Genomic DNA, 17100 nt, shown 5'->3' on the forward strand with positions numbered 1-17100 from the left:
GCTCTCCTGTCTGTCTTTAAACTGAGTGATAATCAATCAATATGGCATTTTTTAATTGCTAATGCATACTTATGTCCTTTCTTCGAGCAACGTGAAGTTTTTTTTCCAAGACTGTATGAGGTCAAAACGTGCACAATGCATGCGTGTGTGCGTGTGTGTAGGGAAATAATAACAAGAATAACTTTATAAAATGTGTTACGGCCAAGATATGCACATCTGGCTACAGATTAAAATATATTTGAATAAAGGCAACAAAAAAAGCCCCAAACCTCCTGAGATTTTAGATTTGCACTTACAACTTTAATGTAACATTTTATCAAATAATTATTTGCTCATAGCACGACACACGATAGCAAAGCCATCGTGTGTCTGGAATTGTTTCACGACAAAAGATAATGAGAAATGACATTCGAAGAGAAGAAAAATCGGTTTCAGAGAGCGATATAAAGACCTGCCCACCCCCACCGCACCCGTCGGCCATTTTTCTTCAAATTAATGACTCTCAACTCAATTTGCGATGACGGAGGGAGCGAAAATCACAATGCTGAGCGAAGGAGTAGGCGAGAGAGATGGACTAAGTGGCAGAAAGAAAGGGTGCGGAAGAGGGAATGGTGAGGTCGGGGGATGGCTGGGGAGAGGCGGGGGGAGAATTGAGGGGCTTTTGCTCGGGGTGAACGGGAGGTCACTAGTCACACCATGACGTTGAAAACAGGGACGCGCCTCGCACGTTCAACAAAGCGTTCCCGGCAGATTAATTGGAAAACTTGAGTCCACACACGCGCGCGCGCGCACACACACACACACACACACACACACACGCTCAATGTGAGTCAATGCCTTGGAGAGCACGCAGTCCTCAGCAGCCCTGAGCCCTAAACAGTTTGCATTAATAGCAGGGAAATCCTCCAAGGGACACGCCATATACGTGTGTCGAGTCTTTAATTGCGATCGCATCACGGTTGCGCACTGCAAAGTGGCGTAGCGGTGCTCCTGGATTTCATCATCACCAGGACGACTTTCAAGGTTATTTTTAACATGGCTGCTACTGAAGAGTCTTTTCTTGTGCCGTTTGAGGGGCTGAGTGTGCGGAAAATTACAGCGAGTTCTCTTCTCTCCTTCTAGTTTGTAGACACCTTGTGGAGACGTCGCAATGAACGGAGAAGAACGCCTGCTGAGAACAGCGGGGATGCCTTTGCGGATCAACAAAACGAAAAGGATGCGTTCACAAAAAATCGGACATGATAAGACGATGGAAATTGGCCAAAAGTGGAACTGGAGCCGGATTCGAGAACGACACAACAGTGAGTAGAAAGAATCGTGGTGGGAGGGTGGGGATCTCCTCTCTTGTGGTTAGCTTGCGTGCGTGCCTGCGCGTGCGTGGGTATCGGGTGGTGCAGGTGGTGAGGGGATTGGGGATACCACGTGGTGCAGAACCGGCCAGATGAACTGTCTGCTTGGTTTATGTCGTCTTTTGATTTAATTGCAATGTAACGTCAGCGAGTGAAGTTCAGCTGGGCAAACAGCATTGTGTTGTATGAATTCAATTTCATCGTGCACTTTATTTGCAAGCTCAGTCATTTTACAGACCGCAACGCTTTATTTATGACTGTTTTCTATTTTATTTTATTTTTTCCAAGATATGTTAGCAGCTATGACTTTGCGTTTAGTATGAGTATTTCCCCAACTGACCCAATTCACGTCCAGGCCTGGGAATAACGGGAACATTTTTCTTTTTCTGTCCGTCACTCTGCATAACAAAAGAACTGCAACGATCTGGCATTTATTTTTCAAATTGTCCACAAAGGAGCCGTTGTCACTTCTTTGTCGTCTGACGAACAAGATATGGGCTATTCGTGCTATCTGTGGAACGTATTCATTTATATTTTCTCCTTGCACTGATCATAATGACATTTTAGATAATAGTTCTATGTAACTTTCTATACATACATACATATATATACATATATATATATATATATATATATATATATATATATATATAATGTGTGTGTGTGTGTGTAATAAGATCGAATCATGATATCCTTCGAGAGAAGGCCTATTTGCAAAAAAATGGGGCAGGCGCTACGAGATATATATACACACATATAAAGCATTGTTTCATCATTCAGTTGAAACTGGTCAACAACACGGTGAATTTATAAACACTTGACTAAAACCAGACAAACGAATTTTCTCGCCAGTCAGACTCATCATCTGAATAGTAATTCTGGCCGATGTAAATCGAGTTTCAGGGGTGCATTTTTCATTGGCCCATTTGTGACAGCAAACCCCAAAACGACTGAGACATGTTTTCCCCAAACGATGTTTGTAAATGCTAGCTCCAGTTTCAATTGACCTTAAAGCAGAACAACGACTGACAACAAATCTTTTTTTTTTTTTAAATCTGCAGGAACCATGTTTTAAAATACATACAGTACCTTGAATAAAAGTTGTACAAAATGGTTAAGTGACACTCATCTCAGCTCAAAAAGTGCTATTCTCGTCTGGAACAGTTTTTGATCATAAAAAGGAAGGAAATTAGTATTCATTTCTTAATTGCGCTCTCAGGTGGAGAAGATGGTTGCAATGTGAAAACTTATACATATCCATGCCGGCTTTTGCTCTTTGTAGGAATAAATAACAACTGACAAATATAGGCATGTAGGATGAATACTTTGCAGATTTATTTTTACATTATTGACTTTCTCACATCGATTTACTGATTAAAAGAAAGATAATACTATGGTATAGTAATACCACACAACATAATAGCCCAACACAACTACTTCCCCACAAACAGTGGTCGGAATTTAATACGGTTATTTCTTTCCATTTTTCGTTTGTCTCCGTGTCATGTTTGGATAAGAATATATATTGCAAAAAAAAAAAAATGAACAAGATGTATATTTGGTTGTGTTCACCGGCTTGTTGAGTGACTCTGGCAGCAAATTGACCTTCATGTGAACTAAACTTTGTGCAGCCTAAACAAAGACTGCTGCTGACAAACTTGACATAAGGCAGGGGAAGTGTCACAGTCACACCCAACACACCTTGATCGATACCTGGGATGATGGCAGAGGGGAGGTCAAGTTGAATACGCCCACAACTGTGAATACAATAGAAAAGAATAGAATAAAATAGAACGGCAGATTTGGTTCGGTGTAAATTATGCAACGAGGTTCGTTGCAAACATTTCTTTCCCTTAAATTGGAGTGCTCGCTTCTTATTTTTCACTTCCGTTCAGATGTATGATCGACTATAAGGAAAAAAAACCACCCCCCGAGAGCAGGAATATTACCGAAAGGGACCAATAATGTCCGAGTCACAAAATTGATGTGTGAGCAGAACAGGAACGGCAATGCACCCATCCCACACAATTGTGTTGGATTTAAAAAAACGAAAAAGAAAAAAAACATTTTCATTACTGAGGACATTTATTCATTGGCTCTTAGCTATTTTTGATGGATCATTGTTTAAATGAAACGTTCTATTTCGAATGAATTTCTATTTCAATTTTGCATGCATTCAAAAAAATATTATGACTGTAACGCAATAAAAATGCAAGTATAATGTTTTTGTAGGTGAATTATTTTAGAACTCTTGCACAATTACAATTATAATGACTTTTTTCTCCTGGCAGAGCCTAGTTCATGTACAATATTTGCAACGCATAATTGTGACGTATTATTGCTGCGTCTCTCAGCCTGGTAAAATGCCTCATTATGCCAGTAAGCAGCCAAATTACAGATGCACATACATACTAAATTCTCCACAACCCCACCCCAAGCCACCTGATGATTTATTTTGCGCTGGTGACAAGGAAACGATGCATCAAGAGAGCAATATTTCAGAGTCAACGCATGGTGAAGGTTCAAGACGGCGCAGGGACAAAAAAAGTGTACACACACACACACTTACTTGGAGTGTTTTAAGTTGAGAGGGATCGCGTCAGCAATCATTATCGTTTGACGCAACGTAAACCCGAGAGACCCTGTCTTCTATATCTACCCTGTAGATCCGGATTTGTGTCAAGATCTTGAAAGCAATCACAAATTCGCTTCTAGGGGAGTATATAGTAGATTTATACACGACGGCGCCGATGGACACTGTCAGCGTATAGCTCAGCATAGTTTTGGAGATAATTTACCACCAAAGGAGGCCAATTGAAATTTCGTCATGATATTTGTCCAGCGTTATCAAAAAATACAAAATTCTTCCAACTAAGGGTCGTGTTTTGTCAATTAATGGTCAAGTTTTGTTCTTGTTCCTTATTAGTCTTCAAAAAGAAAAGAAAAAAGAAAAATCGATTGGACCCCACTTGAGCATTCTACGGTCTGCCCCTGTAGTAGAATTGGACTCTCTTTATTAATGATTTCTCTTCAGTTGAAAAATGGTGCGGTTGACTGTACTGCTCGTCAAGGTGATTAGTTTTTGTGCTTGTGTTGGGCGTGGGTGTGTGTGTGTGTGGGGGGGGGTCGTCGCTCTGAACTGTCAATTTTCTTGAAACAAAAGATTTCGATGTCTCCATTATGTGAAATGAAATAGCCTTTGGAGACACATTAAAATAGGATCGCCTATTATTCTACAATCACTGACATTCCATGTTGTTATAGGCCTATGCATTTATAATGTGAAGTCTATAAATGTGGCATCAGGAGCATATGATTTTATAATCAATCTACGTGAACATGATCATTCAGCATTAGGTCATTTATGACTATATTAATTGGTGAAAGTTTAATACTCCCATGGCAAATCTTGCGGTTGAAGTTGGAGGGCTATGGGGGGGTGCGGGGGGGGCATGACGGCAACTCTGTAGAAAATGAACTGATGTGTGGTCAGTGATATTATCATTACTATATGCATGCGTGTGTGTGTGTGTGTGTGTGTGTGTGTGTGTGCGTGTGCGTGTGCGTGTGCGTACACGTGAACAGCAGCAAAATTAAACAATGGCTTTACTTAAGTGTTGCAGGTTAATATGGAACGAATGTCCCCTTGTTGCGAATGAAAATGTCTGCGATAGGGGTTTTGGAATTCAGGAGTGTAACCTTTTTCGGGCGATGCATTTTCCATCGATCTCACACTGCAGACAGATTTGGCTTTCACAGCAACAGTCCACTGACATTGTCGCTCACCGACATCGCTGACTTAAAAAACATGAATTGATGCAAGGCAACAATTTATAATCAATATAGAATAGTCACATGGAGGATACATACTCAAGGAATGATTGTCACATTTCATTTGATCGTATTTGATTTCCAAGAATTTGATGGAAAGTCGTGATTTCGCGAAATCAGAACGGTGATCGGTTATTGTTATGCTTCTCTGACTATAGTTTCGAGGCATGTCGTGTTGGTGGGAGGTCGCGGGCAGCATGCGTCAGGCGGCGAGCTGGCGGGGGGGAGGCGTAGGGGGACGGAGAAAGTGTTCGGAAGACTTGTTTGTGACTGCGCACAAAACGAGAGCATCCAAGGGCGCGCGTGCGGGGCCGTGTGTACACTCATGCCTGCATTTCCTTGTCCGCGGCGCGTCCTGCTCATGTTCTATTGGCTCGCTCCAGTCACGTGGCCGTTTAACTTTGTTCACTTGACAGAAAAAGTAGGAGGGTTCAGCGGAACAGGAATGACCGCCGAGTAAAGGGATGCGATATAAATTTTAGTTATACAGTATATTAGGTTGGATTCCACATAAAGAGTGGCATTAATGGCCATGAGCTCCTATTTGATCAACTCTAACTATGTGGACCCCAAATTCCCACCGTGCGAAGAGTACTCACATAGCGACTATCTACCCAGCAACTCTCCGGACTATTACGGTTCCCAAAGACACGAGGCCACCGCCTTTCAACCGGACTCGACTCTCTACCATCACCGGCATCACCAGCAGCTAGCGGAGTCGCAGTACACGCAGTGTCAGCGCGAAGGGCAGCCCGCCTCGGTGGTGATGCCCCCTCGCGGCCTCGTCATCCCACAGATTGGAGTCGAACTCGACCGGGTGTCGGTGACACCGAGCCCGCCTCCGCCTCAGTCGCGCCAGCAGCCGCCTCACAGTCAAAACACATCTTCCCCCGCAAACACTAAAAAGGACCCCGTGGTGTATCCGTGGATGAGGAAAGTCCACGTTAACATTGGTAAGTGTTGCACACAAACTTTCTTCTCCCTTCGCTGGCTCGACAGTCGAAATTCACGCCGTCGTCTTGGTGTCCGCGGTCACAATCTACGGCTTCCTCTCGGTTAGACTTCGACTAGTCCTCGGAGATTTACGATCGTCTGTTTGCACGGCCAACATAATTACACCCTCCATAAATTTTTATTACACCTCTACGCCGAGGTGCCTTTTTGAAGTCCGATCTCAGGCTCGAGTCCTTGCTTTATGACAACCCAGACTGAACTCATAAGTTAGGTTTTATGCTTTGGTAATTTGATTTTAAGTGGTAGGTTTGTATAAACCGTGCGCTCCACACTGTCGAGCCTTCCTTCTCCTCTCTGTGTTCCGGGGACGTTGGGGGGCGGGGGGAATTTTATGGCAGCTGAAATATTCCTGTTTATGGAGACCGCCGTAAAACACTAATGCGAAGGCAAATACCACCATCTATTATAGCTTTTCAGTGTTGTCGTCGCCTGTGTACAGCCACACGGCTCGTTCGGTCGACGATGTAAAGACAATTTGAATCAGTGACGTACACGGGGGACGTTGGACACAGTGCAGATACAAGTAATAATGGCATTTTAAACAATTTTGTTGATGCTATTTTAGAGGTTTATTCAATCGTGATCGCACCCCACCTCTATGCTCTGTTGATACAAGGCAGTCACTCAACACCCAAAGCTTACAGTGGGTTGCGGCTGCGTAGCCGTAGGATAGAAGCGTTCCCTCATTTGATCGCTACCATTGTTGGTCCCATTAACGTTTAACCTGAAATATCGTGGCCAAATGGTGCAACTCTCAACCACAAAATGTAGCCGACATTTGGCCTTCTTTTTCTATCAAATTACATCTTTTGTTACCATGTCGGGGGAGGGGGCGGTCTGCTTGCCTGGGGGCATTACAGAGCACGTGACCAGATAGGCATAATAGCGTGTTGACAAAAGCAATTTTTTTTCACAACAGAAATTAAATCGTGACCATTAACGCTACTATTATTAATATTCAGAATAATAATATTTTTATTGCCACGAATTCAAACATTTTTGGGATGCATGTTGTGGCAATCTGTCTTCTGCAATTGAAATGCAGCTTGCACATGCGGTTATAATAACACCTAGAATAGTGGCAATTGCGTATGAGGCTCTAAATGCACCACAACCCTGTCATTATTACTATATATATATATACTGTATCTATATATATATATATATATATATATATATATATATATATATATATATATATATATATATATACATATATACTGTATACATATATATATATATACACATATATACTGTATACATATATATATATATATATATATATATATACTGTATACATACATACATATATATATATATATATATACACACACACACACACACACATAGAATAATAGACAAACTGTAGCACACCAATCTAATATCTGCATCATAGAAAAAGCTAATTTGCAGCGCTCGTCCCTGAGTAGTCTTATCATTATCAGTATTATTATTATTATTATTGTTGTTGTTATGGTGGTGGTGGCAGTTGTAAATATAGTAACACATTACTTTGTTCTCTCACAGTGAGTTCAAACTACACAGGAGGTGAGCTGAAGCGCTCTCGGACAGCTTACACCCGCCAGCAAGTCCTGGAGCTTGAGAAGGAGTTCCACTACAACCGATACTTGACGCGCAGGCGCAGGGTGGAGATAGCGCACACATTGCGTCTGTCAGAACGCCAGATCAAAATCTGGTTCCAGAACAGACGAATGAAATGGAAGAAGGATCATAAATTGCCCAACACCAAGGTCCGCTCTGGGAATAACACGAACGCCCAAGCTTTAACTGGCTCCACCTGACCACGCATAGAAATTGAGCCCATCTGTTCTTTGCTGCATTTCTGCCGTCCAAAACAACGAAGCTGTAGATAAAAACTCTGGACCTGATTAACCTTTAATTACTTGTTATCCTGTTTAGCCTGTGCATTGTTAGTGATGTTATGGCCTTGTGACAAAAATGGGAGTTCACCGAACGCAAAAACACTCGACCAAGATGTCCCACGTTAAATCTCCGATACGTCATTAAAAAAAAAATAGTTTGTGTCAAAAGCACGTTCACCCAAGTGTGGGTTTTATTTTGTCGACAGAAACACATCATTTCCTATTTTTCCTCTCTAATACCATCAAATTCATAACAGTTGGTCATGTTCATGCTGTGGTTATAAAACTAAATGAATCCACCCATTCAATGGAATGGATTCAAAGCGATTCTATCGTTTTGCCAGTCGTTAACCTAAACCACAACGTAAACATCTTTACATCTCTCTCTCTCTCTCTCTCTCTCTCTCTCTCTCTATATATATATATATATATATATATATATATATATATATATATACAGTATGTATATGTATACATACATACAATAAAACAAGCGGATCTCTGGCTGACATTCCTCCCTAAATGCTTCCACAATGAAAGACTTTTATGAGCAAAGTGATCATTATGTATATGGTATTTATTGACCAAACGGACATTTTTGAATGTTTCATTTCATTTTAAATACTTAGCATGAATAGCCATGACGACTATAGGGCTATAACAGTGTTAGATGCCAGAAACTTAAAGACCGGAAAAAATATATATAATCGGTTGCACATGAATGCGATGAGGTGAATTGACGTTATTTCCCCTCCCTTTTCCTGAAAATAATAAACGGATCTATGTGAGTTTAACACATATATGCAACCGATGCACGTTTGAATTAAGTCCAAAGGATCTTTTGTTTGTTTTTTTGTGTATTCGTAATATATATCCTAAGTACGCACTACAGGCGGCCCGGTAGTCCAGTGGTTAGCACGTCGACTTCACAGTGCAGAGGTACCGGGTTCAATTCCAGCTCCGGCCTCCCTGTGTGGAGTTTGCATGTTCTCCCCGGGCCTGCGTGGGTTTTCTCCCGGTACTCCGGTTTCCTCCCACATTCCAAAAACATGCATGGCAGGCTGATGGAACGCTCTAAATTGTCCCTAGGTGTGAATGTGAGCGTGGATGGTTGTTCGTCTCTGTGTGCCTTGTGATTGGCTGGCAACTGATTCAGGGTGTCCCCCGCCTACTGCCCGAAGACAGCTGGGATAGGCTCCAGCACCCCCCGCGACCCTAGTGAGGATCAAGCGGTTCGGAAAATGGATGGATGCATGGTACGCACTACAAGTAAAACGCGATACAATTTTACCTCAACTGCACTTTTAAAACGTTTTCTTTAGATCAAGCATTCTTATTTCAGTATTATGACGGGTTGTATCAAATAATAATTGCGATAAAATGCTCGGATCAGCTCCTTGAAACAACGTATGGCCTAATAATAGCACATTGGGTCTATTCAGAGACATCAACAACCCCCCCCCCCCCAAAAAAAAATCCTGATTTGTTGGATAAATCGCGCACACATTCTCTCCCCTGCCTTTGTCCGAAGTGTTATTTTTAATATGTTATTCTATTTGCATTCCAAAGATCTTTTTTTATCTTCAATAATAACAACAACAACAATAATAATAATAATAATAGTAATAATAACAATAATAATAAAAATAATAAGAATAATAACAGTGTTGAACGTGTTATACCTCACCAATATGTATGCTACACATGTGTTCATATGCTGTTTTACGAATTTGTAAATACAAAATAAATACATGTCTGAAAATACGTTGTTTTCAAATATCCTCAATTTTTCTCTCAAACGTTATGTTATCTGCTGATATTTTTTCCCTGATCATTTTCATATTGTTTTTGTTTTTTTAATGGAATAAACTTCGCTTTCATCTTGACAGCTGTTATTAAATGCAGTGCTTGAACAACGTGTCTAAAATGCATCCTATACAATGCATTGTTGAAATATGATTTCGGTGTTCCCCACAAACACAAAACGCGAGTTGTCTTGAGAAATCAGGGGCTGGCGATGATTAATTTTGCCTTGCCGCTCGTGATCTTGGTACATTACGTCCTGTAATCTCGTTTTAAATCATAACCCGTCCCACTGCCACCCGCCCCCCTTTCCCCGGTTAATTTAACGGCAGCGTGCAGCACGTTGAACGGTGAATGTGGGGCCGAGCGAGTGTACTTCCATTTCGCTTTGGATAATAATTAAAATAATAATAATTTGGCTGCGGTATTGGATGCGTTAATGAAGGGAATTTAGGCACTGCTGTTTATTCTTGTTCCCTGCCTCAGTGTTGTGTGAGCGCGTGTGTCGTATTTTTTTTCTCCTTTTATAATGTAAAAAAGGAGAGGGTCGGCGCCATAGCTCAAACCCTGACAAGCAAATAGATAATCAACAAGACGAATGACTTCTTTTGTAAGGCTCGGCTCCCGTATTAATTTTCATTTTCTTCAAGAGCAGGTATCGAAAAATAAAGAGCAAGAGAGGGTGCGGGGCGAGAAAATAGCACTCCTCGCGATGAACTTTAAACTAAAAAAAATGTGCCCCCCAAATTGGCCCTCTCGTATTCCTCGGCCCAGAGAAGAGTCCCCATTACACGTTGGCTGATTTCTCCCTGGGCCCCTTGCCAAAGTGACTCCCCTTGCCCATTTATCTATTTTATTCCATTTATGAAAGCCCATTGCACCGTGAAAAAAATCCCGCCCCGTATCAAACAGCACACATGTGTTCAAAATGTCCAAGAAAACAAATTAGAATAGTGTCCTTGCATCTCGACGCACCTGCCTGTCCCTTTTCCAGCTTTTTACGCATGTGGGTCAACGGTTGAACGTGCAAACTAACGACAGCGCTTCGCTTCAAATACTTTTCATGCATTTTACGTGGCTCGTGTAAAACTCACTTTTACTTCTACGCGCTGAAAAAAAATGGTGTTTTTGAATTTTTCGGCAAGCGGCTGCGTGAAATAAAATGACTTTGATCCACATACATTTCTAAGTGACTATACAATACATCGAAAACGTATCAGAATCCAGATGATTGTATTGTCAATCACTTGTCGATTTGTTTTTTCAACCAATGCGTGTAAAATACACGCTACTTTATTGTCAAAATATATTTTCACAATCCCGCAACTCGATATATTCAATCTTAAAATAAATGATCATCTGTGTGGTTACCCATATAGTGCATTAAGATGCGGCGAAGCCTCAGCTTTCGTTTTCAACCTTATAACATCCACGAACCTTCTAATGCTTTCTTTTCATGGGGGAGTATTTAGTGAGGATGCCCTTGCCCTGTGAAAAGTTTCCCACCATGAGAGAGGAAGGCTCCGACAAGAAAAATGTGAGAATTATACAAGAAATAATCATTAATCACTTGTTCTTCTTAAACCCTCTTTTCCCCCCATTGTCATCTCGCAGCCTCCTCCAAGGCCCCTTCTGTCGGGAGGTGCGAGGGGCCAAGGAACAGAGGAGCTGAAGAAAAAAAGAAAGAAAACATCTTGGAAGACCCCCCCCCCCCCCCCCCAGCTCAAACACACACACTTAACACTCAAGAAAGAACACTTTTTTCCCCTACCCACTCATTCACGGGCTACTTTTACGCCCTTCGAGAGTAGAAGAAAGAACAACCGTTTTCCTACTCATTGGAAAGAAGGCGCGGAGAGGAAAACTGGAAGATGGAGAAGAATTTCATAAACGAGGTGCCTTTCAAGGTAAGGCCTGGAAAAGCAATTTCACATCTCCGCTTTGTATGGTGGCTCTTTTGCTTGTACAGTGACGGCAGCGTGGCGTTTTAATGGTTTTATTGCCCTGTGCGCATTTGGTGGAATGAGAAGAATGGCCGTGGGGGCTTTGGGTTCGCGTGCACGCGTCCGCAGTAGTTTGCGTGTGAACGCGCATCTCTGGAACAGATCACGGCCTGTGTTGTCGTTGTTTTCTTTTTCCTTCTGTGCTTATGTTCCATGTGTCTGCCCACCTTTGTGTCAAAGCGTCACTTCTATTTGTCACTCACTGGGTCTGTAGGTGGTTGAATATCTTTTTGAGTCCGTGTATGCCATTTATTGCATGTTCATTTGAATTAAATGTATCGGTTTGGCTGCTACGGTGTGTATGTGTGTGTGTGTGTATATATACTGTATATATATATATATATATATATATATATATATATATATATATATATATATATATATATATATATACATACAGTATACATATATATATATATATATACACACAGTATATATATATATATATATATATATATATATATATAGTATATATACAGTATATGGTTTAAATAATTTAAAATTGATAAGGACGTAGTGGGCAGGGTGAAAATTATGCAGGTGAATGGTTACTTTCTGTGCTGCTGGCCAACAACAACAACAAAAAAAACCCCACTTATTGCATCGTTTATTTTATTTTTTAATGGCTGCAAATGATCGCGGGCCGGGCATGTTTATCTATTGAGCAGAGCTGCTGCCTGACCCCAAAAGAAATTAATCTGACCAGAATTGGAAATAAAAAGGGCCGAAGGTCTGGTCTGTCTCCAGGGGATGGAAGACACAGCTCGATTCAATGCTCGGAGAAGCGAGAGAAACAAATGGAAAAATATGCAACTCCTACTACTACTACTACTACAAGAACGAATGGCAGCACAGTGTGGTGTGGATTGATGGCCGCACAGGGCCGCAGCCAGAGTGGGTTCAAACAGGGGACACGTTTTTCTGACCGATGAGGTCGAGTGACTCTGAAGCAAGAGGCTGACCTGTGGTTCTCCCCCTCCCTCTGTTACTCGCTTTAACCTCGCAAGGGCTCTGCATCCTCCGCTCATTCGGACATTCCCAGACCTCCCGAGGCCCCTGGCCTCTTAGTCATAACATGCCGAGTTTAGGGCACTGTAAACCTCGGGCAGTCAGAGACAAACTGCCATGGAAGACAATCACCACTGGAGGGGTCAGATTCGGGTCACGGTGAAATGGTGAGATATATAAATATCCACCCACACATTTATACATAGTTCATTATGAAAAAATAAAAAATAAAAGTAGACATCAGTGGTAGCCTATAGAAATAAAATACTTAACTCAATTTTATTTCATTTAATAATTAAATCATGAAAAAAACACAGATGAAACATGTTGCTGTACATGAAAACATATTAAACAATGCAAATAAGACAATAAAAAATAAGACAATAAAAAACAATCACAACATAAACAATAAAGAACAATACGAAAAATAATAGGACCACAAGGGTAGAGTCTTCTGCATGGATTGGTCAAGCAATAAATGTGGGCTTTAAGAGTTTTTAACACACACATCTAGATAGATAGATAGATAGATAGATAGATAGATAGATAAATAGATAAATAGATAGATAGATAGATAGATAGATAGATAGATAGATAGATAGATAGATAGATAGATAGATAGATAGATAGATAGATAGATAGATAGATAGATAGATCCCAAATTGCCATGAAGTTGGGAAATTGTGTTAAACAAAGAAAAACAGAGCACAAGGATTTACACTCATGTTCAAACTATATTTGATTGAATACACTACAAAGACAAGATATTTAATGTTCAAACGATAAACGTTTTTGCAAATTTTCATGGACTTTTACAACACATTCCCAAATAGCTGGGACAAGGTCATGTTTACCACTGTGTTATATAAGAGACAGGTCTGGACTGCAGGCAGGCCTGTCTCATACCCGCACTCTTTTATTAAGAAGCCACGCTGTTATAACACATGCAGAATGTGGTTTGGCATTGTCGTGCTGAAATAAGCAAGGGTGTCCATTAAAAAGCCGTTGCTTGAATGATAGCATATGTTTCTGCAAAGCCTGTACATAACTTTCAGCATCAATGGTGCCTTCACAGAAGGTACCCATGCCATTGACATGAACACAGCCCCATAACGCCTCAGATGCTGGGTTTTGAAGTTTGCATCCATGACAGTATGGGTGATTCTTTTCCTTTTCTCTCTTCCACAATTTCCCAAAACAACTTGAAATATGGACTCATCAGACCACAGAACAGTGTCCACTTTGTATCAGTCCATTTTAGGTGAGCTCAGTCCTAGAGAAGCCGGCGGCATTTCTGGGTATTGTTGAATAAATGGCTTTTGTTTTACAGAGTAGTTTTAAGTTGCACTTACGGATGTCGCACCCAACAGTATTTCCTGACATTGGTTTTATGAAGTGTTCCTGAACCACTCTTGTTGTGATATCATTGACACATAGATGTCGTTTTTTTTTTATGTAGTGCCGCCTGAGGGATCGAGGCTCACAGGTTTTCCATGTTGGTTTTCAGCCTTTCTGCTTACATGCAGTGATGATCCAAATTGTCAGTATTTTTGGATGATATTTTGGACCATAAATAATGCAATCCCTACATTTCTTGCAATTGTATGCTGATGAACATTGTCCTTCAACTATTTTATTCAACTATTTTCATGCAGTTTTTCACAAACAGGTGAACGTTGACCTATTTTTAACCAGCGTACGTATTTGGCAGAGGCTCCTCTATACATGTGGCTGCAAATATGAGCAGAGGTTACAGGCCACCACAGGAAGTAAATAAAACTGCCTGAACTGAGTTGTGTGTTATTTTTATGTGTATTTTCTCTCTCTCTCTCTCTCGCTCTCTCTCTCTCTCTCTCTCTCTCTCTCTCCCTCCCTCTTTCTCTCTCTCTCTCACGTATTTTGATCTGAAGATGGAGCAATATATCTATTTGAACAACTTGTATACTGTATTTACTTTAGAGCACAAGTGTCAAAATCAATGTCCGTGGGGCAGATCTGGCCCCCCACATCATTTTATGTGGCCCGCGAAAGCAAATCAAGCATGTCATGTTCCATGACGCTTGCTAAAGTCTGAACCAACATTTCAAATTGTCACACGTAATCCACAATAACCGTCATTATTCTTGACTTCTGATTTAAAACTAGTTATTCATCAATTTGTTGTGTGCTGTTTATGTAATGTATGGAGGGGATTAAACATTTATATGGTTTCTCAAATCTCATAACGGCCCTCGAAGGGAAACTGTAACTACAATGTGGCCCGGGACCAAAATGAGTTTGACACTTTAGAGTCTACTCCTGCCATAGCAACAATCCATTCGAATGAATAATCATTTAAAACTCCCAATTCTTCCCCCCAACAAAAAAACCTTGATACACATTAGATGTAACGTTTACAGCATATCCTTCTCTGACATGAATGAAAACAAAATGCATGAACATCACAAGTCATTCAGGTGTCCGAGGCTTTTGTTAAAACTATGAGGATACGCAGCTCGGATAATGGATGGAAAGTGCTATCTTGGGTCAGCACTTGTAACCAAGTCCATACGCTTACTTACCAGCCATTCGAAGTAGCCAATGCATGCTCTTGTTTGGCTCTTGTTAGAATCTGGCTGTGTTGTACAAGTCTTGGTGCTCACATACTGCAATGATTATTATTTTGCCCTACGATTGTTTGTCCATTTTTACCAGGTGTGTATATGTTGAAGTAAGCTAATTCTCCAAACCATTTGGATCTGTTGTTGCTGTTCAATAGTGTATGCAGTGCACTGCATCACATATAAAGAACGCCATTTTGGCAGTATATAAATGAGTCACTTCTCTGAGTATTCAACACCACCATAGCCAATGGATAGCAGTCAATTAATGGGCAAGAATAAGACCGAGATGTGAGATCCTACTCATAGTGATGGTTCTCGCCTGTGTACCGATCACTTTGTATCAGATGTGTCAACTGCTGAATAAGTTAGTGATGTAGATGGAGCTTAATTATGTAGTTATTTATTTTTAAATTATTTTGAAAGACGTGATTGGGCTCCGGCACTTGATACACGCCGCCTGAATCAGCAGATGCTAACATGCATAATAACAATAATGCAAAGCCTGCGTGAAGCTAGCCTCTTACCACACGCGGTGGGGCATAGTCTCTTTTATTTATATTTGTTTAAAAAATTTACATTGTGGTGCTACGCTTTATATTACACAGTTTATAACTTACCAACAACAGTAGCACAAAAAATACTTTTCATGGCACGAACGATTGCAGCGGTGGCGGCAGTCGAATCAACAGATGCTAACATACCTAATAACAGAGCAAGACCTGGGTGAAGCTGCTGTCTTAGATGGCATATTGACCACACAATAAGGGCCATAACAAATCCGTCATGTACAAATTGGCAACCTTCCAAGTTTTTGGATGATCGCAAGCACTTATCTGCATTGTGAGATGGGAAACATGAGATAATTGCAGATATATGGGTACTGCAGAAGTCACTGATGGTGTAGCAGTACACTCGCCGGACTTGCATGTGGGAAGCGTGGGATCGGTTCCCACTCAGTGATGGTGGGAACACGTGTGGGAATAGTTGTTCATCTCTATGTGTGCTCTGGGACTGACTGGTGACCAGTTCAGGTTGTAGTCCGCCTTCCGCCAAAAGTCAGCTGGGATAGACTCCAGCACCACCGCAACCCTGTACAGCAGCGGTCCCCAACCTTTTTTGCCACACGGACCGGTTTAATGTCAGACAGTATTTTCAGGGACTGGCCTTTAAGGCTGGATAAATACAACAAAATAACATGATATGACCTGCATGAAAACCTGTGGTATTTTCTAAACATAATAATAAACATGAATCATGACATGAGGAATGTCCTATCTGGCCACAACACTCTGTGGTCACGATGGTAACGTTTAAACGTGCCTTAAAAATAAGATACATCGCAAATACAAAGTGCATGAAAAATACGACTCACCACGCCGCTTAATATACAGAATAGGCTCGGTGCGTGGGAATCTCCTGTTGAGATAAATGCGTATTTTAAGTAGGACTCCTGATACTGTATGTAGCCTTCTTTTTCTTGAAAGTCGTAAGCTCCTATCTATCTCTTTTATCTCTTGGCTGGGTCTTTTCCCCTCCCCAAAGAAATTTTCCAAAGACGTTTGTTATTTTACTCTTTTTGCTATCTCCTGGGGTTCACTTTAGCGGT

The 17100-nt window shown here is 41.0% G+C and overlaps 2 protein-coding genes across 3 annotated transcripts in view; both read left to right on the forward strand.

The window, feature by feature from the left end:
• Window positions 1-5482: 5482 nt before the first annotated feature.
• On the forward strand, window positions 5483-10756 carry hoxb4a (homeobox B4a). The gene is made up of 2 exons (XM_086132468.1): window positions 5483-6133; window positions 7722-10756. The coding sequence occupies exons 1-2, from the start codon at window positions 5707-5709 to the stop codon at window positions 7994-7996; spliced, it is 702 nt and encodes a 233-aa protein (XP_085988594.1). The 5' UTR covers window positions 5483-5706; the 3' UTR covers window positions 7997-10756.
• Window positions 10757-11634: 878 nt separating this feature from the next.
• Window positions 11635-17100, forward strand: part of hoxb3a (homeobox B3a) — a 38604-nt gene continuing 33138 nt past the window's right edge. For both annotated transcript variants that reach the window (XM_086132464.1, XM_086132466.1), the window contains exon 1: window positions 11635-11787. The gene's annotated coding sequence lies outside the window, so the exon portion shown is untranslated. The remainder of the gene's footprint in view (window positions 11788-17100) is intronic.

Source organism: Hippocampus guttulatus, chromosome 16 (genome assembly GCF_054856545.1).
Source record: "Hippocampus guttulatus isolate MCC_2025c chromosome 16, RoL_Hgut_1.0, whole genome shotgun sequence".
Classification (NCBI taxonomy): domain Eukaryota; kingdom Metazoa; phylum Chordata; class Actinopteri; order Syngnathiformes; family Syngnathidae; genus Hippocampus; species Hippocampus guttulatus.

Coding starts and splice junctions, on each gene's coding strand:
- hoxb4a (XM_086132468.1), top strand. CDS start 5,707: ATGGCCATGAGCTCCTATTTGATCAACTCTAACTATGTGGACCCCAAA. Junction 6,134..7,721: donor GAAAGTCCACGTTAACATTG/GTAAGTGTTGCA, acceptor GTTCTCTCACAG/TGAGTTCAAACTACACAGGA.